This window comes from Dendrobates tinctorius, unplaced genomic scaffold (assembly GCF_039654945.1).
Source record: "Dendrobates tinctorius isolate UK_male_01 unplaced genomic scaffold, ASM3965494v1 ptg000086l, whole genome shotgun sequence".
Classification (NCBI taxonomy): domain Eukaryota; kingdom Metazoa; phylum Chordata; class Amphibia; order Anura; family Dendrobatidae; genus Dendrobates; species Dendrobates tinctorius.
In genome coordinates, this window is record NW_027361754.1 from 57,781,113 (window position 1) to 57,805,970 (window position 24,858).

The 24,858-nt window shown below is 45.9% G+C and overlaps 1 protein-coding gene across 6 annotated transcripts in view; it reads right to left on the reverse strand.

Annotated features, from left to right (window-relative positions):
* The window catches only part of MXRA8 (matrix remodeling associated 8), a 160,680-nt gene that overhangs the window by 46,866 nt on the left and 88,956 nt on the right, over positions 1 to 24,858 (reverse strand). Inside the window, exon 1 of one of the 6 annotated variants that reach the window (XM_073585448.1) lies at positions 2,061 to 2,366. The exons of 4 other annotated variants lie outside the window; for them this stretch is intronic. In XM_073585448.1, coding sequence (XP_073441549.1) covers positions 2,061 to 2,109 — 49 coding nt within the window. In that variant the 5' untranslated portion in view covers positions 2,110 to 2,366. Of the gene's footprint in view, positions 1 to 2,060; positions 2,367 to 24,858 lie in introns of those variants that run through there. One more of the 6 variants, XM_073585446.1, reaches the window with a different exon arrangement.

A 24,858-nucleotide genomic window follows, 5' to 3' on the forward strand; every position in this document is an offset into this window, starting at 1 on the left:
CCCCTTAACAGTGACAACCAGTGTTTCGTAACAATGACAGCCACAGTGCCCCTTAACAGTGACAACCACAGTGTTTCATAACAGTGACAGCCACAGTGCCCCGTAACAGTGACAGCCACAGTGCCCCATAACAATGACAGCCACAGTGTCCCATAACAATGACAGCCACAGTGTCCCATAACAATGACAGCCACAGTGCCCCTTAACAGTGACAACCAGTGTTTCGTAACAATGACAGCCACAGTGCCCCTTAACAGTGACAACCACAGTGTTTCATAACAGTGACAGCCACAGTGCCCCGTAACAGTGACAGCCACAGTGCCCCATAACAGTGACAGCCACAGTGTCCCATAACAATGACAGCCACAGTGCCCCTTAACAGTGACAACCAGTGTTTCGTAACAATGACAGCCACAGTGCCCCTTAACAGTGACAACCACAGTGTTTCATAACAGTGACAGCCACAGTGCCCCGTAACAGTGACAGCCACAGTGCCCCATAACAGTGACAGCCACAGTGTCCCATAACAATGACAGCCACAGTGCCCCTTAACAGTGACAACCAGTGTTTCGTAACAATGACAGCCACAGTGCCCCTTAATAATGGCAGCTATCATGACCTATAACATTAACAGCCATAATGCCCTATAGCAGTGACAGCCCACAGTGCCCCATAACAAAGACAGCCACAGTGCCCCATAGCAAAGGCGGCCACAGTGCCCCATAGCAGTGACAGCCACAGTGTCCCATAACAATGACAGCCACAGTGCCCCTTAACAGTGAAAACCACAGTGTTTCATAACAATGACAGCCACAGTGCCCCTTAACAGTGACAACCACAGTGTTTCATAACAGTGACAGCCACAGTGCCCCATAACAGTGACAGCCACAGTGCCCCTTAACAGTGAAAACCACAGTGTTTCATAACAGTGACAGCCACAGTGCCCCATAACAGTGACAGCCACAGTGTCCCATAACAATGACAGCCACAGTGCCCCTTAACAGTGACAACCACAGTGTTTCATAACAGTGACAGCCACAGTGCCCCGTAACAGTGACAGCCACAGTGCCCCATAACAGTGACAGCCACAGTGCCCCATAACAATGACAGCCACAGTGCCCCATAACAATGACAGCCACAGTGCCCAATAACAGTGACAGCCACAGTGCCTCATAACAGTGACAGCCAGTGTCCCATAGCAATGACAGCAACAGTGCCCCATAATAATGACAGCCACAGTGCCCCATAACAGTGACAGTCATAGTGCCCCATAACAGTGACAGCCACAATGCTCCATATCAAAGGCAGCCACAATGTACCATAACAGTGACAGTCACAGAGCCCCATAAAAGTGACAGCTACAGTGAGCCATAACAAAGGCAGCCCCAGTCCCCCATAACAATGACAGCCACAGTGCCCCATAATTGAGGCAGCCACAGTGCCCCATAACAATGACAGCCACAGTGCCCCATAATAATGACAGCCACAGTGTCCTATAATAATGACAGCCACAGTGCCACATAACAATGACAGCCACAGTGCCCTATAACAATGACAGCCCCAGTACCCGATAATAATGACAACCCCAGTGCCCCATAACAATGTCAGCCAAAATGTGCCCCATAACAATGACAGCCATAGTCCGGTATAACAGGGACATCCATAATACAGCAGGGATAAGTATGCCCATTGCTGACCCACCTATGAACATTGGGGTGCTAAGCCCACTCTTCTTTGAGTCTGTAAGGTCTCCTCTGCCTGGGATAGTAGGCAGACATAGTACTATTATTCTTGTAAGGTAAATTATGAAGCTGCTAAATGTTTTAGGAATCGCTAGTTGCCATACATAACATAACCTTCTGCACACTGCATAATGCTACAAGCCGGTCATGCCAATAAACTACAACTCCCAGTATGATCTGACTAGGTTCTGCAACAGCTGGAAAGCTACAAGTTGGCTGGAGCTTTTGTAGAAGTTGACAGTGGGATAAGATCGTTGTAGGCATGCAGATGCTAAACATCCTTCCAGAAACATTGAGGGTAATTAGTGAGCGTCTTACTGTGGAAAATAACGAGCTGGCACAGCAGCAGATGGTGGATCAGCCCCATGTCTTCTGTGTAATGTCGCGGATGTCCAGAATCACCTGCGCTGGATTTAGCCGCACTCCGCTCTAGCAGATATGATCCGGTGGGAAATAGCTCTTCTCAGAAGATACACAACATCTGCTTAACAAAAACAGTTTTGGTGTTTCGCTCCCCCCCTAACGACTTACAGCCCCTTTTTTCGTCCCCTTAGCCCTATCCTATCCCAGGCTTGTTACAGCCTCTCTTTGTGAGTTGCACACAGACCCAGAAACAACTGTGAACTCTAAAACCTCCTCTTTTCTTTCCCTCCACCCTTCTCCATCCTGATCGGAATTCATCTTCTGGAAGTCTGAACAAGTCGCAGCTGTAGGAGGCAGATCTTGACACAACTCCAACCCCATCAAGTAGCGTTTGATGTCCCATCTATGTGTTTTATATGCATGTAACCTTTTCTCGCCCGATGTTGGGCAATGATGGAGCTGGGGGACACCAGTCATGAGGATTAAAAGGGGTAAAAAGAATAAAAGTATAGTTTGAATTTCCTTTGTGGAGATTCTCTTCCAATTACAGGTGCTTCTCACAAAATTAGAATATCATCAAAACGTTAATTTATTTCAGTTCTTCAATACAGAAAGTGAAATTCATATATTATTTAGAGTCATTACAAACAGAGAGATCTATTTCACGTGTTTATTTCTGTTAATGTTGATGATTATGGCTTACAGCCAGTGAAAACCCAAAAGTCATTATCTCAGTAAATTAAAATAATACTTTATAACACCAGCTTCAAAACATAATTTTAAAATCTGAAATGTTGGCCTACTGAAATGTATGTTCAGTAAATGCACTCAATACTTGGGGCTCCTTTTGCATCAATTACTGCATCATTGCTGCGTGGCAGTGAGGCGATCAGCCTGTGGCACTGCTGAGGAGTTATGGAAGCCCAGGTTGCTTTGATAGCAGCCTTCAGCTCGTCTGCATTGTTGGGTCTGGTGTCTCTCATCTTCCTCTTGACAATACCCCACCGATTCTCTATGGGGTTAAGGTCAGGCGAGTTTGCTGGCCAATCAAGCACAGTGATACTGTTGTTTGTAAACCAGGTATTGGTGCTTTTGGCAGTGTGGACAGGAGCCAAGTCCTGCTGGAGAATGAAATTTCCATCTCCAAAAAGCTTGTCGGCAGAGGGAAGCATGAAGTGCTCTAAAATTTCCTGGTAGATGGCTGCGCTGACTTTGGTCTTGATAAAACACAGTGGACCTACACCCGCAGATGACATGGCTCCCCAAACCATCACTGATTGTGGAAACTTCACACTGGACCTCAAGCAGCTTGGATTGTGGCCTCTCCACTCTTCCTCCAGACTCTGGGACCTTGATTTCCAAATGAAATCCAAAATTTACTTTCATCTGAAAACAACACCTTGGATCACTGAGCAACAGGCCACTTCTTTTTCTCCTTGGCCCAGGTAAGACGCTTCTGGCGCTGTCTATTGGTCATGAGTGGCTTGACACAAGGAATGTGACACTTCTAGCCCATGTCCTGGATACGTCTGTGTGTGGTGGCTCTTGAAGCAATGACTCCTTGTGAATCTCCCCCAAATTTTTGAATGGCCTTTTCTTAACAATCCTATTAAGGCTGCGGTTATCCCGGTTGCTTGTGCACCTTTTTCTGCCACACTTTGTCCTTCCACTTAACTTTCCATTAATATGCTTGGATACATCACTCCATGAACAGCCGGCTTCTTTAGCAATGACCTTTTGTGGCTTACCCGCCTTGTGGAGTGTGTCAGTGACTGCCTTCTAGTGTCAGTGGCTGCCTACTGAAACAGACTAAGGGACCTTTTTAAACACTTAGGAAGCCTTTGCAGGTGTTTTTTGTTAATTATTCTAATTTACTGAGATAATGACTTTTGGGTTTTCATTGGCTGTAAGCCGTAATCATCAACATTAACAGAAATAATCACTTGGAATAGATCACTCTGTTTGTAATGGCTCTATGGAATATATGAGCATCACTTTTTGTATTGAAAAACTGAAATTAACGTTTTGATGATATTCTTATTTATTGAGAAACACCTGTATGATGGGTGAAGTTAAGACACAGTTGGTAAAAGTCAATATGACTTAATGACTTGGCTAGTTACCAATTATTAATAGCACTTGATATGTTTTTTTACCCTAAGTAACGCTATACCACTAGTATTTGAAGCTGCCATTCGCCGGGGAGCCACATACAGTGGACCGAAAGCCTCCCATACACATTAGATGAAAGTCCACCAACTTTGGCAGGACCTCCCGAACATCTGATGTGTGTGGGACCCCTGATTCTCACCAACAGATATTGTTTGGATAGAGTCTGGATGCGGCTTTCTTCTCTCCTCTGTCGAAAACACATGTACGCTGAGCTGTACTGGGTGTTCATGTGTATTAGGGACTTGGGAGAGAGAGCTATCTGCTGAATGAATGGCTATATAATGTGCATAGCCAGCTTTAGTGTCAGGTGCAGGCAAGTGTATTTTCGATCCAACAAAACATCAGATCACGCTCGGACCAAAGTTAGTCTATGGGGTCGTGCACATGTCTGATTTTGATCTGATATTCGAAAATCGGCTGCACTCGGGTGACATCTGAGTGCGGTCCGATTTCCACACAATGACAGAACATGGGGATTCTATGGGGGTGGACATGGGGAATCTATGGAAGTGAACATGGGGATTCTATGGAAGTGAACATGGGGATTCTATAGAAGTGAACATGGGGATTCTATGGAAGTGAACCTGGGGATTCTATGGAAGTGAACCTGGGGACTCTATGGAAGTGAACATGGGGATTCTATGGGGGTGAACATGGGGATTCTATGGGGGTGGATATGGGGAATCTTTGGAAGTGAACATGGGGATTCTATGGAAGTGAACCTGGGGATTCTATGGAAGTGAACATGGGGATTCTATGGGGGTGAGCATGGGGATTCTATGGAAATTAACATGGGGATTCTGAAGTTAACATGGGGATTCTATGGGGGTGAACATGGGGATTTTATGGGGGTGAATATGGGGATTCTATGGGGTGACCATGGGGATTCTAAGGGAGAGAACATGGGGATTCTATGGGGGTGACGTACAGCACATGGGGATTCTATGGGGGTGACGTACAGCAAATGGGGATTCAGGGGTGGATTAAGGGTAGCCAGGGCCCCGGGCTGTTCAGACTCTGTGGGCCCCCCGGTCATGTGATGGGGTCATGTGATGGGGTCGGGAAGTCACTAGTTTTCATGACGCATACGGTGCGTCAAGGGGCGGGAAGGGGTTAAATACTGAGGTAAAAAACTCAGCAAATACACAACGTGTGCACAAGGCCTCACAAATACTGAGGTAAAAAACACCAAATTCTCAGCGTGTCCATGAGGCCTTACAAATACTGAGCGAAAAGCTCACCGATACTCAGCGTGTGCACGAGGCCTTATAAATACTGAGGTAAAAACTCACCAAATACTCATCGTGTGCACTAGGCCTTACAAATACTGGAAGGCTTCCACCCAACATCTAGTCCTGACTCACCTGTACCTAACATCGAAACCAGCTAATAGTCTGCAATCACCTGCTGACCTGGACCCATGACCTGTCAGACAAGTTACTTCACATGAGTCACACAGGGGCTTCTGCTTCATGAACTTCCCCAGATAGAAGAAGCAGCCTCCGATGTGCAGCCTGTGGTCGGATACACAGGAAGAGACGCTCCTCACCACAGGCTGTGCCCAACATGGCAGCAGAGGGGTTAACGCCACAGACAAGTCCCGTCTCCTCACACACTGGACACGACGCTGCATCTGGCGACGAACAAGCACACATTGCGCAATGTTAGTCATGTCCCAGATGTTCAGCATGTGGAGTACCAAGGGGGGACAAAAAGACCCCAGGATTGGAACAGGAGCATGGGAAAGTGGACGGCAGTTAGAGGGGCAGGGTTTATATAGGGGTCGGAGTAAATATAAACACACACACACATATTGCTACATGCGGGCAGCGCACACATGCACAATCCTCAGGTTGTATAACTTTCAACTGGTCAAAACGCAGCCACGCTCTGTACACCTTGTAGACACATAGCTCCACTCCGTAAACCTTGTACACATGCGGCTTTGCACCATACAGCTTGTACACATGCGACTCCGCTCTGTAAACACACGGCTCAGCTCCGTACACTTTGTACACATAGGGCTCCGTTCCGTACACCTCGTACACACACGACTCCGCTCCGTATACCTCGTACACACATGCGGCTTCGCTCCGTACACCTCGTACATGCGCGGCTTCGCTCCGCACACCTCGTACACGCGTGGCTTCGCTCCACACACCTCGCACACGCGCGGCTCCGCACATCTCGTACACACTCACCTCCGTGCACCTCACGCACGCGCGGCTCCGCTCTGTACACCTCGCGCACACACATGGCTCCGCACCGTACACCTCGCGCACACAGCTCTGCTTCATCCACCCTGTAAACCCCTCGTAAGACCTGACCCCACACATACTTCCCTCATCCAGCACGATAACAACCTGCACTGTATATGCTTTCATTGAGCTCATGGACACATACACAGTCAGAAGGTACCATATGAGGAGCTCCATGCTTCAGAAGATATTCTTACATGTCTACCAGTTTAGAACACTCTATATTAACATCGAGAAGATATCAGATGCTGAGACAAACATTCTAGATGACATTCTCACAAGTCCCCAGCTTCATAAATCTTCTGACTTATTCTGCAATTGAGAACATGAACAGATCATGGTCAGAACATTCCAAATGTGGAGCCCAACACACCAGAACATGTGCTCATAAGTCTCCGACTTAATGACTCTTCTAATATAATCTCTCATTGCACATCCTCGCCCTCCCAGACAAGCCCACCGGCGCCACTGCCCCTCACTCATAATTCCCTGCTCTGTGAGCACAGGACCTGTGATAAGGTCACAGGAGGGGAGGAGTCAGGGGTCACATGATCAGGGGACTCGGACTGAAGCCTCTGATCATGTGACCCCTGAATCCTCACCTCTTGTGACCTCATCACAGGTCCTGTGCTCACAGAGCAGGGGATTTATGAGTGAGGGGCAGCGGCTGCAGTGACGCCGGTGGGCTTGTCTGGGAGGGCGAGGATGGCATCGGTACATGGGGGGGCCGTGGCGCTATGGTGGTGGATTATAATGGGGCAATTTTACCCTGGGCTGGTGGGCCCCCCCACACCACTGGGCCCTGGGCTACCGCCCAGATTGACCTAATTATAATCCACCACTGCATGCAGCACATGGGGATTTTATGGGGGTGACATGCAACACATGGGGAGGCTATGGGAAGGCTATATACTGTTATGCAGTATATGGGAAGGCTGTGTGGGGCTCATGCAGTATATAGGGAAGCTGTGTGGGGCTCATGCAATATATGGGGAGACTGTGTGGGGCTCAATCAGTATGTGGGAGGCTGTGTGGGCCTCATTCAGTATATGGAGACTGTAGTGCTCATGCTGTATATAAGAAGGTTGTGTGGGGCTCATGCAGTATATGGGGAGGCTGTGTGGAGCCTCATGCAGTATATGGGGGAACTGGGGCTCATGCAGTACATGGGAAGGCTGTGTGGGGCTCATGCAGTACATGGGAAGGCTGTGTGGGGCTCATGCTGTACATGGGGAGGCTGTGTTGGGCTCATGCTGTACATGGGAAGGCTGTGTGAGGCTCATGCTGTACATGGGGAGGCTGTGTTGGGCTCATGCTGTACATGAGGAGGCTGTGTGGGGCTCATGCTGTACATGGGCAGGCTGTGTGGGGCTCATGCTGTACATGGGCAGGCTGTGTGGGGCTCATGCTGTATATAAGGAGGCTGTGTGGGGCTCATGCCGCATATCTAGTAGGCTGTGTGAGGCTCATGTGCCGCATATAGGGAGGCTGTGTGGGGCTCATGCCGTATATAAGGAGATTGTATGAGGCTCAAGCCGCATATGTAGAAGGCTGTGTGAGGCTCATGCTGCATATAGGGAGGCTGTGTGGGGCTCATGCCTATATAGGGAGTCTGTGTGGGGCTCATGCCCTATATAGGGAGGCTGTGTGAGGCTCATGCTGTATATGGGGAGGCTGTGTGAAGCTCATGACACCTATGTAGTAGGCTGTGTGAGGCTCATGCCGCATATGGGGGAGTGTTGTGAACACTTTTGACCTGACTTCTGAGTTTGGGCTCACTCTGGTGGTTGCTGCGGGTAATGGAGCTGGTCGGGTTGACAGAAGTCAATCACCTGAAGAGGATGATTGGAGGTCAGGTGTTACAGACTGGGAAAATTTAAGTGAGCAAGCTTCCCTCAGTTGTTGCTGGTGATATGGTTTTCTTCCTGTGCATTTTGTAGTCCGCTTGCCCCCTGCTTGGTCCTGCATCGTTCAGATACGTTATTTGTTTGCTGGAATCTTTTTGCATTTGATCCAGTTTTTGCCTTTCTCTGCTTTCTGCTTTGCTGTGTGGATTCAGCATTGTTCCCTGCTGGGACCTGTGCTGGACCCCGTTCCATATGCCACAGCTTATGTCAGTCTGTTCAGTATTGCTAGTCCCCTGTTATATCAGGATCTTTTGTTTTGCTTCCAGTTTACACCAGAATTCTGATCTAGTGGGGGAGAGGTCGTGTGGCCTCAGTATTTTTGCATATCAGACGTGTCGAATTTTTCTTAGGGGTTTTTGCGTGATTGCAGACAGTATCTTTCCTGTCCTGTTCTATCTAGACAGTTTGCTGATATACAGGGGGAGAGGTTGTGAGACCACAGTGTTTTTTGTACATCAGTCGTGTTGGATTTTTTAGGGTTTTTGTGTGATTGCAGACAGTATCTTTCCTGTCCTATCCTGTCTAGACAGTTTGGGCCCCATCATTTGCTTACTCTATTTTCTGCCTGTGTTTGTGCCTCATCTTGTCTCACCGGCAATATATGTTTGGGGGCTATCTATTCCTTTGGGGTTCTACTCCAGGGCAGTTTAGCTTTCCCCTTTCTTGCTTTAGGCTTAACTCTTTGGATGGGCCGAGGCGTCTAGGGCATCATAGGTACGTCCCATGGCTAATTCTAGTTGTGTTAGTTTTAGGGGTCTGCAATCCGCTAAGTTACCAACCTTTCTGGTTGCCTAGCTTATTCCCCGGCTATCCTCCTCGGTGACCTAATCATAACAGGGGAGGCTGTGTGGGGCTCATGCCGCATATGGGGGAGGCTGTGTGGGGCTCATGCCGCATATGGGGGAGGCTGTGTGGGGCTCATTCCGCATATGTAGTAGGCTGTGTGAGGCTCATGCTGTATATAAGGGGCTGTGGGGGGGAGTAAAGATATATAGGGGGTGTCAGCATACTTAATTCTGCTTAATATTGAGTAGAATTTCAAGATATTGGTTCGGCCCTCCACAACAGTCATGGCCTCTCATGTGGCCCCTCAGGAAAATTAATTGCCCACCTCTGCTCTACATTATAACCATATAGGGAGAAAATAATACCACCATGCTAGCAATAAATAATGATGCACCATAGCCATATAGAACTCTAGATAAGTGTGCATGCACACTAGTATTTTTTTCTCCAGTGTTTTTGTCTTCGGCCCATGACACAGTCTATGGATCCTACTAATTTCATAGCACAAGTCAATACTCGCTTAGGCAAAGGTTACATGGCGACGTTGGCTGTGACACATGGCGCATGGCCAAAGATTGCTGTGTGCCGCTGCTATACTTCAATGCATTGTGACTGTGAGAAACTTGCAAAAATTCAGACCTTACTTTTTTTTTTGCGATTTGCTTGTCGCGGTACAATTATTCCAATCTACCATGAGCCACTTAAGATACAGACATCTTCCTATATGGTAACGCAGCCACTCCGGGTGCCGTTATCCATGTGTGACTATTACCTTCGGATCCCCTATAGCTGTGCCTCTGGAAACTGCATTCTGATATGTGGACGAAATGACGGGAGAATGTTTTTTCTGCATCTCTTAAAAGAAAATCAGGTGCAGATTATAAAGTTGAAGAAACTATTTCCTGTGAAATCACATCCAGACCCACAAAGGCAGAAACAGTTCAGTTTCGTGAGTAATGTGCCCTGCTGAGAGTTGTGCAATAGCCATTTATTACATCTTATTCACACTGGAGCACAAAATCTAACCAAGAATCGTTGCAAATATATCGCTTGTCTAGTCCGTTGTTCACAAAAGGAAGCGCAGCCTTGAAGTGTTAGTCCCACAATCGCATTGATTTTCACAAAGCACAGTAAAGGCATACTCATTAATATTAATATACAGATCAAGCCCAACATAAAGATTCTTTCTTGTACCTGTGTATCTTTTTCATCTCTATCTGTCCCTATGTGCATCCATCTTTACATAGCAGAATGGACAGTCCAATACTTACCTGCTAAAACTACGGTACATCTAAAAGCAGCACCTTGCTTCTCTTCAGTGCTGCAAACCCCTCTCCCCCTCTCCTCTGCCTTCTCTTCAACCTAAACCAAGTATAACATTTACCTTTTGCTTCTGTACACTCCTGTACAGTACCCGGCTTAACCAATTTTATCTACATTAGCACAGCAGCATTGTGATTTCACATCAATAGCTATTTCTAGCAGAGCTAAACTCTCCTGCAATACTCCACAATGGCAGAACTGTGTTTGTTGCCTGCTGCATACAGATCAATTTTGTGAAACTGAAAATGCATATATCAGAAGATGACCCTGTGTTTGCATTAATATGGTGACATTTGCAGGTTTGCATCACTGGTGTCACTGAACCAGGCAGTAATCTCAGGTTAACAAATCTCAGCCCCTGTACAAAGCCCTATCCTGCAGTAAATCTCTCCTTCTGTTACCTATGTACAGAGTCCCCTCCTGCAATATGTTTGTCCTCTCAGCCCTTCTACACGAAGCCGTATCCTGCAGTAAATCCCGCCTTCTGTCAAAATATTAACTATTAACTAATACCTCACATATTTTTATACGTGTTTTTTGCACTTTATTATCCAGGGTGCCGTTGGGCTCATTTGTAAACTGTGGTGTCTTTTCACATGCGATGCATTTGGATAGTGCTGGGCAGCTCGCCTGATCTAATAGTATGGGCATCACTAATAGGCTGTTAACCTGGATGCTGTGCATTACCATGATGTGACCAGCGCCACATACAAGTCTTCTTTGTGCAATAACATACCAAGCAACCACCCCCTCCATTGTGATTGGTAGGCTGTGAGTGCATTTGTTTGCAGGCCTGGGCAGGTAAGCATCTCTGCCTTTTGCTATTATTTTTTTTAATTTTTGGAGGATCTCTAAATCCTCTTTTTGTGCTAGTTGTTTAGTGTTAGGACTCACAAGCGTGAGGACCCTTGATGCAGGTTGCGAGCTTGCGTATTTTGGCCAAAATATTAACTAATACCTCACATATTTTTATATGTGTTTTTTGCACTTTATTATCTAGGGTCCAGTTGGGCCCATTTGGTCTTGTAAACTGTGGTGTCTTTTCACATGGGATGCATGGGACGCTCTGCAGTCCGCCTGATCGAATAGTATGGGCATCACTAATTGGCTGTTAACCTGGATGCTGTGCATTACCATTGAGTGAACAGCGCTACATATGTCTTTTTTGTGCAGTAATATACCAAGCAACCACCCTCTCCATTGTGATTGGTAGGATGTAAGTCAGGGCCGGACTGGGACTAAAATTCAGCCCTGGCATTTGAAGTTACACAGGCCCACTAGTCACATGGTGACTATATAAAGAAACCACTGGAGCCATAGGCGTAGGAGGACATGACTTGGGGATGGGTGGACCTTTACTCCTGCAGCTTTTTGGTATAGTGTAGATTTTTAAGCTAGAGTGATGTTGCTTTCAGAGTAAGAAGCACAGTATGTCTGTGCCTGGTGGGTTACTGTGAGGAGGGTGGGGCTTATATAGAGCAGGAAATCTGTGTCTCTTCCCTCTTTCTTGGACAGGATGAACAGGAGGAAGCATGTCTGCAGTGTCAGGGAGTATAATACTGGGGTTATCACCTCACACGACAGATGATAGCAGCACATTCACCTCAGACATCATGTACTAGTGTAGTATCAGCACCTACATTATGTATGGGACCAATATTACCTCAGCAATTCATGTAGCTGCCATGTCCCTCATGTGCATGCTACATTTTCCTCACAGACTGTGAGCTTCCGTGTGACCTCCCTGCAGACATGTTTGATATACTACTCTGCATTCACCTCAGACATTGTGTAGTGTGTACTAGGGTAGTATCAGCTCCTACATCATATCTGGGATCAAGATTACCTCAGTAATTCATGTAGCTGCCATGTTCCTTCACTTATTGCAGAGGCAGTTTTTGTGTGACCACCCTGCAGACATTTCTGATATACCACATTACTGCTGTATTATACACAGTCTTCATGAGTTCTGGGTTTATGTATGATAGGACAGGGCAGGGACACATAGAGTGTCTGCCATTACTATGGTGGAGCTGGGCAGTCACATGTATTAGAGACACTGGTGAGAGGAGCAGTCAGGGGATGGTATATGTATGATGGTGAGAGGAGCAGTCAGGGGATGGTATATGTATGATGATGAGAGGCTGCACTTCATGTCAGTGCACTGTATACTGACCCTGCTGTGTGCTGATTACCCCCCTTCCCAGTTATGGAGTCTGATGATCTGTATGTGGCCTCATCTCTGTTACATACTGTGATGCTGGGTGTGCAGATCCTGTGTAACCAGGTTACTCACTATATGTGGTGTATGTGTAAAGGCTCTATTCCTGTGCTGTATACTTAACCTGTACCACAGGTCTGTATACATGATATCACTCCTCACTCTGCTATATACTGATCATGCTGTGTGCGGATTATCCCCCCATCCCAGTTATGGAGTCTGATGAGCTGTATGTGACCTCATCTCTGTTACATACTGTGAGGCTGGGTGTGCAGATCCTGTGGAACCAGGTTACTCACTATATGTGGTGTATATGTAAAGGCTCTATTCCTGTGCTGTATACTTAACCTGTACCACAGGTCTGTATACATGATATCACTCCTCACTCTGCTATATACGGATCATGCTGGGTATAGACATCCTGTGTCTCCAGGTTATTTTCCTGGCTGTACATATAACCTGGACATGACTTCCAGCTTAGTGCTTGATTTCTGTAGCGATTGCTGCCTTTAGTCCTCCCCCTCGTATGTTGCATGATCAGAGTATACCCACCAAGAGCTTATTTTATATTACCTAAGATGGTGGATGGAACAGGCCTGAATGGATTATGTTTTATCATGTGTAAAATAAATAATCGGGGAGTAACTCGGCACATTTGAGTGTGCACTAATAACTCAGCACATGGCGGGCAGTGAGGGGGCACTAATAACTCAGCACATGGCGGGCAGTGAGTGGGCACTAATAACTCAGCACATGGCGGGCAGTGAGGGGGCACTAATAACTCAGCACATGGCGGGCAGTGAGGGGGCACTCCTAGTGTGAGGCTGCACATTGCTCTGGAGGACACATCATGGGCCCAGTTTTCAGCCCTGTCTCTCGTCTATTGTAATTGTATGTAGTAGAGTGACTGGCTGGGATACAGAACTTGCAGTTTTCTGCACACACACCTATGGCTGCAGGCAGCTTATATTAGACCTACATATTTCTTACCATTTATGCGCAGCTGGTGATTAGAGTCTGTATCTGCTGTAGAGGAGCAGGCGGCTTCTCATATAACACAGCATTGCCCATCTCTGTCTATTTCTGGACCTTACGATGGAATATTTTCCATTATTAACCTGTTGTATACCTTGGTTGTAAACCTGTGAGTTTTTCACCCTCACTTATCCCACATTTTGTGCGGTTGGAGGGGTCCTTGAAGTTGGCTAAATATGGTCTGGGGGATCCATTGGGATATGGTTTCCTCCTTTTGGAATTCAATATGGTTCTGGATCTGGTGAAAGGTGGAGGGGAGTTTCGGCAAGGGTTTGTCGGATCCCCAGGAAATTCAAGTGAACATCGGAACCCTTGTGGTTATGGTGCTCCCAAGCTGGTGGGGTAACGGCTGGGAGTAATTGTTGGTACATTTTATGTTCACTTTATGTTTGGTAATCACTGGATTTTGGGAGCTTCAAGGACTCCTACCAGCGTGTTAATATTATTTATGTTTTGATGTTTTATGGTATGTTTGTTTTAATAAAGGTGTGAATAATAACTTAAAAAAAAAAAAAAAAAAAGGGGATCAGTGTATACCCACCAAGTGCTTATTTTATATTACTTAAGATGGCAGATGGCACAGGCCTGAGTGGATTACCTGGAGCCTGGTGGTTAGGGGGGTCCTAGAAGTTGGTTAGAAATTTGTCTGGGGGATTCATTGGGATATGGATTCCTCTTTTTGGAAGTTAATATGGTTCTGGACCTGGTGAAAGGTGGAGGAAATTCAAGTGAACGTTGGAACCCTTGTGGCTATGTGCTCCCGATCTAGTGGGGGTAACAGCTGGGTGTAATTGTTGGTACATTTTATGTTTGGTAATCACCAGATTTGGGAGCTTTAAGGACTCCCCCCAGCGTATTAATATGATTTATGCTTTAAAGTTTATTTTATGTTTATTTTAATAAGAACATGAATTTAAAAAACAAAAAACAAAAAAAAAACCATACATTTGTTTTCCTTTTAGTGGGTCCTGGAAGCTATTTATAAATTGGTCAGTAGGGGTAACCATATTAAGTATGGACCTCTGGGTGGGGTTCTTGGAGTTGATGCTGAATCAGCAAAAAGGAATTGGAAGTTAAAATTCTGGATCTGGCTTTTGGTTACGGCTCTGGACGGGTAACTCTGGACGGGGTGTTACCCGGGAGCTTTCGGTGGTTGGACTTCCCGGAATGGGATGTTTGGTGCCCTCGAGCTGGTGGTTTACGGCTGTGGGTAACGTGGATTTTTTAAGTTCTTGTGTGTTTGCCAAAATATTTAGCCAGTATTTTTGGGGCTCCAAGAACCCTCCCCTCATGTCGTATATGATTGTGTATTTAATACTTATTGTAAATGTTTGTTATTTGTTAATAAACTGGCCGCGGACCCCCCCCCCTGGGTTTGGAAGGATAACCAATTCAGGTATGGCACCCTGGTTTTGAGGGGTAATCATCTCGTGTATGGCCCCCTGGTGTGGAGGGTAACCATCTCGTGTATGGCCCCCTGGTGTGGAGGGGGTAACCATCTCGGGTATGGCCCCCTGGTATGGAGGGGTGACCATCAAGGTATAGCCCCCTGGTCTCCAGAAGCATTTATATTTTATAGGACCCTGTTAGGGTAATGTCCCTGGGGTCAGGGCAATCATATTTTGCATGCCTACAGAAGAAATTGGCTCCTCTGTGCCAGGGACGGCGGCTGGAGGGGTGAAGAGAACAAGGTTGTCGTCTGGACAATGCAGTTATCTAGTGCACAAAACTGAAGAGCACTGCACCTGATCTGTGTGCCCTTGAGTCAGTGGGAGTGACTAAGGGTAAAGTAATCAAGTGCATTAACATGAAGGGCGATATGCCTATTCCCGATGCCCTTGAGCTGGTGTGAGCGGCTAAGGGTATCATCAAGTGCATTAACACAAAGGGCAGTATGCCTACTCCCGGTGCCCTTGAGCCAGTGGGAGCCGCTAAGGGTAAAGTAATCAAGTGCATTAACAAAAAGGGCAATATGCCTATTCCCAATGCCTTTGACCCAGTTGGAGAGGTCAACAGTAAATGTTATCAAGTGCATAAAAAACAATTAACAGTGGCGTGGCCGGGTTATTAATAATGCCTTTGTAGATTTTTTTTTTCTGCTTTAGGTTTATTTAAATTGCTGCTTCCAGATATTTTGAATGTTATTTTATGGTCGGTTATAATGTTGATGTTATATTGTGTATAGTTTTAATTACTCCCTATTTATAATATCTTTCTATTGATATGTTCATCACTTTTCGGGTAGTGATAGTAAGTGGGTTTAAGACATTTTACTGCACAGCTACTGTAAATAATGGTGGTTTCTAGAACTAAAATCTGTGATTTGGTGAATTATTAGAGCTGGCTACAATACATGCGGTATAATAGTTTTTTGAGGCATGACAGATGTCATTATGCAGGTATTCAGATTGTGGCTATGACCTTAATTATGGCTTACTTTCCACATTCCCCATTATGGGATCCTCATTGCAGGATGTTTAACAACTGCTATTTTGCTGTAGTTACCGTATTATCGATTATAACTGGGTAGCATGGCATCGATAAAATTAATCTGTCGGAGCTCTGGAATTTTAATTTTATTACTTGTGTGCACAGACTTTCCATAGCATGTAGAAATGGTTGATGGCTTTATTAGGCATGGTTGGTGGGGGCGAGTCCATTTAAGGTGTCAAATGGCCTCTCTGGTGGCGGTTTAGGAGTCAGGTGGAAGTTGCAGGCAAGTTAAGGTGGACTCATTTTAACTAATAGAGGATGTAAAACCTCATGGTGGTGAACAGGCTCGGCTTTGGTGGCCAGCCTCAAGGACGTTGTAATGGTAACGTCAATCAGGGGCGGCCACAGTGGTTAAGCACAGGAGTGAGGATAATAGGGTCATTGGTGCCCTGAAAGTTTACTGGCTCTGCTTGAATGGCAAGCCAGTGTGTGCCGCCCCTTTATGGCTGTCTGGCCTGGTTCTGTATGTCAGACAGCTGGGATATCACAGTACTTGTCAATCCCAATGTACTAGCACTTCACCTGACTCCTACTGTGATTGTGTTAATCCTGTGATTTAAATAAAGCTGTGGCCATTTTGACAACCAAAATAATGTGTTGTGTATTTATTCTAGTGCCTAGGTTTACTGTAGTTATGGTGGTTTTAACATGGAGTGGGGGTCCGTCCCATATCCATAAGTCATATCTTTGTACACTTGTAGTTTACAAGAAGTGAGAGGAGATTAACACAACTATATAACATGTAGTCACAGCTGTGCCCAGTATTTCAGCTCAGTCCTATTTATTGCTTTTAGGTACAGTACTCCTCCCAAATCTCTGTCCCCTTTTGTATGCATAATTACAGAATTCCTGGCAGAACTGCTCTCTATTGGGCAACCAGACCCCCTGGTCATAGCCGCCCATATCATACCTCCCAACTTTTGAAGGGAAAGATGGACAAAGACTGCGGCGCGCATAGCGCGCCGCTGCAAATTTTGGCCACGCCCAGCCACACCCATTTCACAACTAGTCACACCCATGTCCACACCTAATCGCACCCATTTAGCACTGCTGATCACACTCACTGGTACTGAGGGCACAGTGGCTGGCATTATGGTCACACTGACTGGCACTAAGGAAGAGAGAAAACAGAGAGAGAGGAAAAAGAAAACAGAGAGAGCGAGAAAGAAAGGGGAAAGAAAGAACAGTGAGAGACAAAGAAAGAACAGTGAGAGAAAGAAAGAGGGGTAAGAAAGAAAGAACAGAGAGAGAGAGAAAGAACAGAGAGAGAAAGAAAGAAGTAAAGAAAAGAAAGAACAGAGAGAAAGAGAGGAAAGAAAAAGAAAGAAAGAGGGGAAGAAAGAACAGAGAGGGAAAAAAGAAAGATTAGAGAGAGAAAGAAAGAACAGAGAGAGAAAGAAAATGCGGGAAAGACAGAACAGAGAATGAAAGAACAGAGAAAGAAAGAAAGAAAAAGAGAGAAAGAAATAAAGAAAGATTCTACAAAGATACTATAGCAGCCCGGCTCCCATTGTAGTGCCCACCTGAGCCTCCCGGTGCAGGACCTATCATGATCCGCTCACATGGCCGGCATCCCCGATTCCAAGGCGATCCTGCTGTCTGCGCTGTCGGAGGAGGACACGGTGATGGATCTGAAGCATTCCTGGTTCCGTCACAATCTCCTCAAGAAATTCTCATTTCCGGTCAGCTTCCAGCACATCACTTCAGGTGGAACGTCATGTGTGTGTTTTAAAATGCTCCTCGGGGCTCCGCCGTGTACTCCTGTGTCCGTGGGAAAAGCCCGCTTTGTATGCTTTGTACACACTTGGCTCCGCTCCGTACATCCCGTACACATATGGCTCCACTCCATACACACAGCTCCACTCCGTCCACCTCGTACACACGCGGCTCCGCTCCGTACACCTCGTACACGCGCGGCTCCGCTCCGTACACCTCGTACACACACACGGCTCCGCTCCGTACACCTCGTACACACACACGGCTCCGCTCCGTACATCTCGTACACACGGCTCCTCTCCGTACACCTCGTACACGCGCGGCTCCTCTCCGTACATCTCGTACACGCGCGGCTCCTCTCCGTACACCTTGTACACGCGCGGCTCCTCTCCGAACACCTCGTACACACACGGCTCCTCTCCGCACACCTCGTACACACGGCTCCTCTCCGCACACCTCGTACACACGGCTCCTCTCCGCACACCTCGTACACACGGCTCCTCTCCGTACACCTCGTACACACGGCTCCTCTCCGTACACCTCGTACACACGGCTCCTCTCCGTACACCTCGTACACACGGCTCCTCTCCGTACACCTCGTACACACGGCTCCTCTCCGTACACCTCGTACACACGGCTCCTCTCCGTACACCTCGTACACACGGCTCCTCTCCGTACACCTCGTACACACGCGCGGCTCCTCTCCGTACACCTCGTACACACTGCTCCGCTCCGTACACCTCGTACACACTGCTCCGCTCCGTACACCTCGTACACACTGCTCCGCTCCGTACACCTCGTACACACTGCTCCGCTCCGTACACTTCGTACACACTGCTCCGCTCCGTACACCTCGTACACACTGCTCCGCTCCGTACACCTCGTACACACTGCTCCGCTCCGTACACCTCGTACACTCACGGCTCCGCTCCGTACACCTCGTACACTCACGGCTCCGCTCCGTACACCTCGTACACACACAGCTCTGCTACATCCACACTGTAAATCCTGACCCCACACATACATACCTCAACCAGCACCATGACAACAGCAAAGCAGAGTCTTGCAGACGGTAGAGGCAAGGCTGAGCGCACAGGACCTGTGATGAGGTCACAGGAGGGGCGGAGTCAGGGGTGACATGATCGGGGGTCTGGACAAAGGCTCCTGCTGATCATGTGACCCCCCTGACTCCTCCCCTCCTGTGACCTCATCACAGGTCCTGCGAACAGAGCGAGCAGGCAAGCGAGTACGACGCTGTGAGTGGCTGGGGGGAGGGGGTCTCATGCTAAGGCGAGGATGGGGTGCGTGGGGGGTGGGCGTGGTGGCTTATCTCCCTGCAGTGCGGGAGGAACTTGAAACTATCACCGCCATGCCCGCAGAGGGCCGGCGGCAGGAGCAACAGTGGCCGCAGCAGCTGGCAAGCGGCCAGATGATCGGGCGCTGCCGCCCGTGGCCCACGTGACAGCGGCCCAGCGGGAAAATGCCCGGTTAGTTATATTGCCAATCCGGGCCTGATGTAAGTGGTTGTTTCATCGGTATTTTTGCACCTCTGTTGCCACCATCTTAACTACTTGAGTCCACTGCATCCTGATAATGCATTTGTTTGGAGGCCTGGGCAGGTAAGCATCTCTGCCTTTTGCTATTATTTTTTAAATTTTTGGAGGATCTCTAAATCCTCTTTTTGCCCTTCTACACAGAGCTCAATCCTGCAGTAATCTTTCCTTCTCTCGTGTACAGAGCCCTCTCCTACAATATGTCTGTCCTCTCAGCCCTTCTACACTAAGCCCTATCCTGCAGTAAATCTCTCCTACTGTCACCTATGTACAGAGCCACCTCCTGCAATATATCTGTCTCCTCAGCCCTTCTATACAGAGCCCAATCTTGCAGTAAATCTCTCCCTTGCGTTTCGCATTGGCTTCCTCAGGGGTCAAGTGCTTTACCTAAAATATGGAGCTTTCCTGGGACAGAGGGATGCTTGACATATCCTGCTACAATCTTCACCAGGAAAGCTCAATATTTTAGGTAAAAGAATGTTTTATACCATGATAGTGTTCTCCATTGCACTGAGATTTTTAATAACCACTTTGCTGCTGTAAAAGAAGATGACTACTATAGTTTACATGCATATGCACTTTAACAATACTTGCTTTTACATGTGTTAGATTCTGTCACGGTGCAGTTTGCACTTACTGTATGATATTTCTCTCTGTCCTATTTAGCACTGTTTATTGCAAAATAGATTAGGAGTAGCTTGACCTACAGTATATGCATGGCTGCACTTTAATAGGTTTTCTTTACACTTACCTAGTATGCTTTGGCTTCATAGATGCATGAGATCATTGTTTCTGTATGCACTGCTGTTATTTCTCTCATCCTCACACGAGAGACACCTGTTTTTCAATATAATTTTGTGTTTTGTTATATTTGCAATTGTGTAGTATAAAATATCCTATTGTTGACACAATTCAAGTGTTCACTTTGCCTGCTTGGTCCCCTTGATATAGGGTTTCCTTGAGTGGCAACTTTGATTTTCTATATACACTGTATATGATGATGTCTGCAAAGCACTGTGGAATTAATGGCATTATATAAGTGAGTTAAATAAATAAATATAGATATTACAATAGAATCCCTAATATATTTTACTGTTTAAACAAAATGAAGCGAAGTTTGGCAAATCATATTGGGACAAGGCTAAAAGTCCAAGGACTGTGAGCTGCAGCTAACGTTTGGGGTTTTGACAGTAACACATTATTCTTCTCTTACAATTGGAGGGTGACATGTTTGCTATTCTGGCTGGGTCATACAGTTGTGGCCAAAAATATTGACACCCCTGCAATTTTGACAGATAATACTCAGTTTCTTCCTGAAAATGATTGCAAACACAAATTCTTTGGTATTATTATCTTCATTTAATTTGTCTTAAATGAAAAAACACAAAAGACAATGAAGCAAAAAGCAAAACCTTGATCATATCACAAAAAACTCCAAAAATGGGCCAGACAAAAGTATTGGCACCCTCAGCCTAATACTTGGTTGCACAACCTTTAGCCAAAATAACTGCGACCAACCGCTTCCGGTAACCATCAGTGAGTTTCTTACAATGCTCTGCTGGAATTTTAGACCATTCTTCTTTGACAAACTGCTCCAGGATCCCTGATATTAGAAGGGTGCCGTCTCCAAACTGCCATTTTTAGATCTCTCCACTGGTGTTCTATGGGATTCAGGTCTGGACTCATTGCTGGCCACCAAGTCTCCAGTGCTTTCTCTCAAAACATTTTCTAGTGCTTTTTGAAGTGTGCTTTGGGTCATTGTCCTGCTGGAAGACCCATGACCTCTGAGGGAGACCCAGCTTTCTTACACTGGGCCCTACATTATGCTGCAAAATTTGTTGGTAGTCTTCAGACTTCATAATGCCATGCACACGATCAAGCAGTCCAGTGCCAGAGGCAGCAAAGCAACCCCAAAACATCAGGGAACCTCCGCCATGTTTGACTGTAGGGACCGTGTTTTTTCTTTGAATGCCTCTTTTTTTATCCTGTAAACTCTATGTTGATGCCTTTGCCCAAAAAGCTCTACTTTTGTCTCATCTGACCAGAGAACATTCTTCCAAAACGTTTTAGGCTTTTTCAGGTAAGTTTTGGCAAACTCCAGCCTGGCTTTTATGTCTTGGGGTAAGAAGTGGGGTATTCCTGGGTCTCCTACCATACAGTCCATTTTCATTCAGATGCCGATGGATAGTATGGGTTGACACTGTTGTACCCTCGGACTGCAGGGCAGCTTGAACTTGTTTGGATGTTAGTCGAGGTTCTTTATCCAACATCCGCACAATCTTGCGTTGAAATCTCTTGTCAATTTTTCTTTTCCATCCACATCTAGGGAGGTTAGCCACAGTGCCATGGGCTTTAAACTTCTTGATGACACTGCGCACGGTATACACAGGAACATTCAGGTCTTTGGAGATGGACTTGTAGCCTTGAGATTGCTCATGCTTCCTCACAATTTGATTTCTCAAGTCCTCAGACAGTTCTTTGGTCTTCTTTCATTCCTCCATGCTCAATGTGGTACACACAAGGACACAGGACAGAGGTTGAGTCAACTTTAATCCATGTCAACTGGCTGAAAGTGTGATTTAGTTATTGCCAACACCTGTAAGGTGCCACAGGTAAGTTACAGGTGCTGTTAATTACACAAATTAGAGAAGCATCTGTGAGAATCATGTGGGAATAGTGGATGAGGGCAGGTATATCTCGCCCAGATTCCTTTCCTATGTGGCCTAGTCTGGTCAGTATCGCACCTGCTTACTAATGGATAATGGGAGGTGGATATAAAAGGATGCCAGGTGGTTGTGTGAGTGTCTTAGCCTGGGAACACAGAGAGCCTGTCTGTGTGAGAGACACACGTGAGTGGAAGCAGTGCCCACTGCAACTGTGGTTTGGCTGGACGGGAGAAGCCCGCCAGTTGGTAGTTAGGTTGTACTTTGTTTAGTTAGTGCCGGACAGGCAAGGATTTGTTTTATGTTTTATTTCTTTTATGCATTGCTTTCACCATTAATAAACCTGACCCAGGGTCAGTTATACCCGAATCCCAGCTCTGCGCCTGAGTTTTATGCTGAACGCACGTGACCTTTGACCCCAGCAAAGGCGATCCCGGAGTGTTTTATCACACATCACATGATTTTTCGAACAGTGCCAATACTTTTGTCCACCCTCTTTTTATGTTTGGTGTGGAATTATATCCAATTTGGCTTTAGGACAATTCTTCTTGTGTCTTTTCATTTAAGACAAATTAAATGAAGATAATAATAACAAAGAATTTGTGTTTGCAATCATTTTCAGGAAGAAACTGAGTATTATCTGACAGAATTGCAGGGGTGTGAATACTTTTGGCCACAACTGTAAATGCTGATTCTAGTGTTACCTGTATACACACAGTATAACTGCTGTATTTAGCTGCGTACAATCCCCCTCGGTGTACTGCAGGTTAGCAAGGTTTCCTGTCCGTGTGACTATGAATTCATTATGTGTAGTTGTAGCTCCATTTATTGTAGAATTGGCATCCGGTTCCATCTACTAAAAAACTTATTACATCTCTATAACACGGGCTTGTATTATGGTAGGTCACCTTGAGCACTAAGCATAAACAGTTAAAGAAGCACTTTTCCTCCTCCTCGTCCTTCTCCTCCTTGCATCAAAGTTTTTATCCTCATAATATATTGCAATCATATTATATCGCACTGTGTACTTACAATTGCTCATTTTGCCTTTCTACCCAGATAATTCTTCTCTTTTCCATTAGGTCTATGATATCATGTGATTAAAACAGACTAGCTGAATCCTTCTACGCTCTATGTAGAAACAGGAAGTCTCTTTCCCTGCAAGAGTCATCATTAGAACTACAATTCTATATCACTGCTAACCCCTAGCAGTGCAGAATAGGGAGAAGTGGAGTCAGAAGTTGAAGTGGGGTGGAGCTGGGCTGCCAGGGTCTTTGCAGTGATGTAGAATTGTAGTTCTAATAATGACTAATGCAGGGAAAAGAGACTTCCTGTTTCTACATAGAGCTTAGGAAGATTCAGCTAGTTAGTTTTTCATCATTGATGTCATAATCCTAATGGAAAGGAGAATTAACTGGGTAGAAAGGCAGAAGGAGCAATTGTAAGTACACTGTGCTATATAATATGATGACTGCAATACATTTAGAGGAATTAAACATTGATGGGAGTGCTTCTTCAAAGGGGTTGTACCAAGAATGCAAGTTTTCATCTATGCACAGAATAGGTGATACCTTACTGATTACTGAGGGTCACACAGCTGGAATCCCCACTGGCATAAAAAATGGGGCTCTGGAGGGTCCCTTTTTAATGAAGCAATGATCACAGTTCCATTCACTGTGGAGCATTGCAGCTGCATAGAATATGAATGGATTAGGTGCACATGGAGGCCATCGCTCTATTGAAATGGGGCCCAATCAAACAGCCTTGTATTACCTCTTATAAATAAGAGATAACTTGCATTCTTGCTGTAATCCCTTAAAGGAGTGCCTACCCACAGTGTCATCGCTAGGTTCTCCTTTATTTGGGCAAACATTCAGTTCTTTGGCCTACGCCTATTTCTATACACTACAGTTCAAAAGTTTAGGGTCACTTAGAAATTTCCTTATTTTTTAAAGAAAAGCACAGTTTTTTCCAATGAAGCTAACATTAAATGATTCAGAAATACTCTCTATGCATTGTTAATGTGTTAAATGACTATTCTAGCTGCAAACGTCTGGTTTGTAATGCAATATCTTCATAGGTGTATAGAGGCCCATTTCCAACAACCATCACTCCACTGTTCTTATGGTACTTTGTGTTTGCTAACTGTGTAAGAAGGCTAATGGATGGTTAGAATACCCTTGAAAACCCTTGTGCAAGTATGTTAGCACAGCTGAAAACAGTTTGGCTGATTAGAAAAGCTATAAACCTGACCTTCCTTTGAGCTAGTTGAGAATCTGGAGCATTACATTTGTTGGTTCCAACTCTCAAAATGGCCAGAAAAAAAGAACTTTCATGTGAAACTCGACAGTCTATTCTTGTTCTTTGAAATGAAGGCTATTCCATGTGAGAAATTGCCAAGAAACTTAAGATTTCCTACAACGGTGTGTACAACTCCCTTCAGAGGAGAGCACAAAAAGAGAAGTGGGAGGCCCCGCTGCACAACTGAGCAAGAAGGCAAGCACATTAGAGTCTGTAGTTTGAGAAATCGACGCCTCACAGGTCCTCAACTGGCAGCTGCATAAAATAGTACACGCAAAACACCAGTGTCAACATCTACAGTGAAGAGGCGACTCCGGGATGCTGG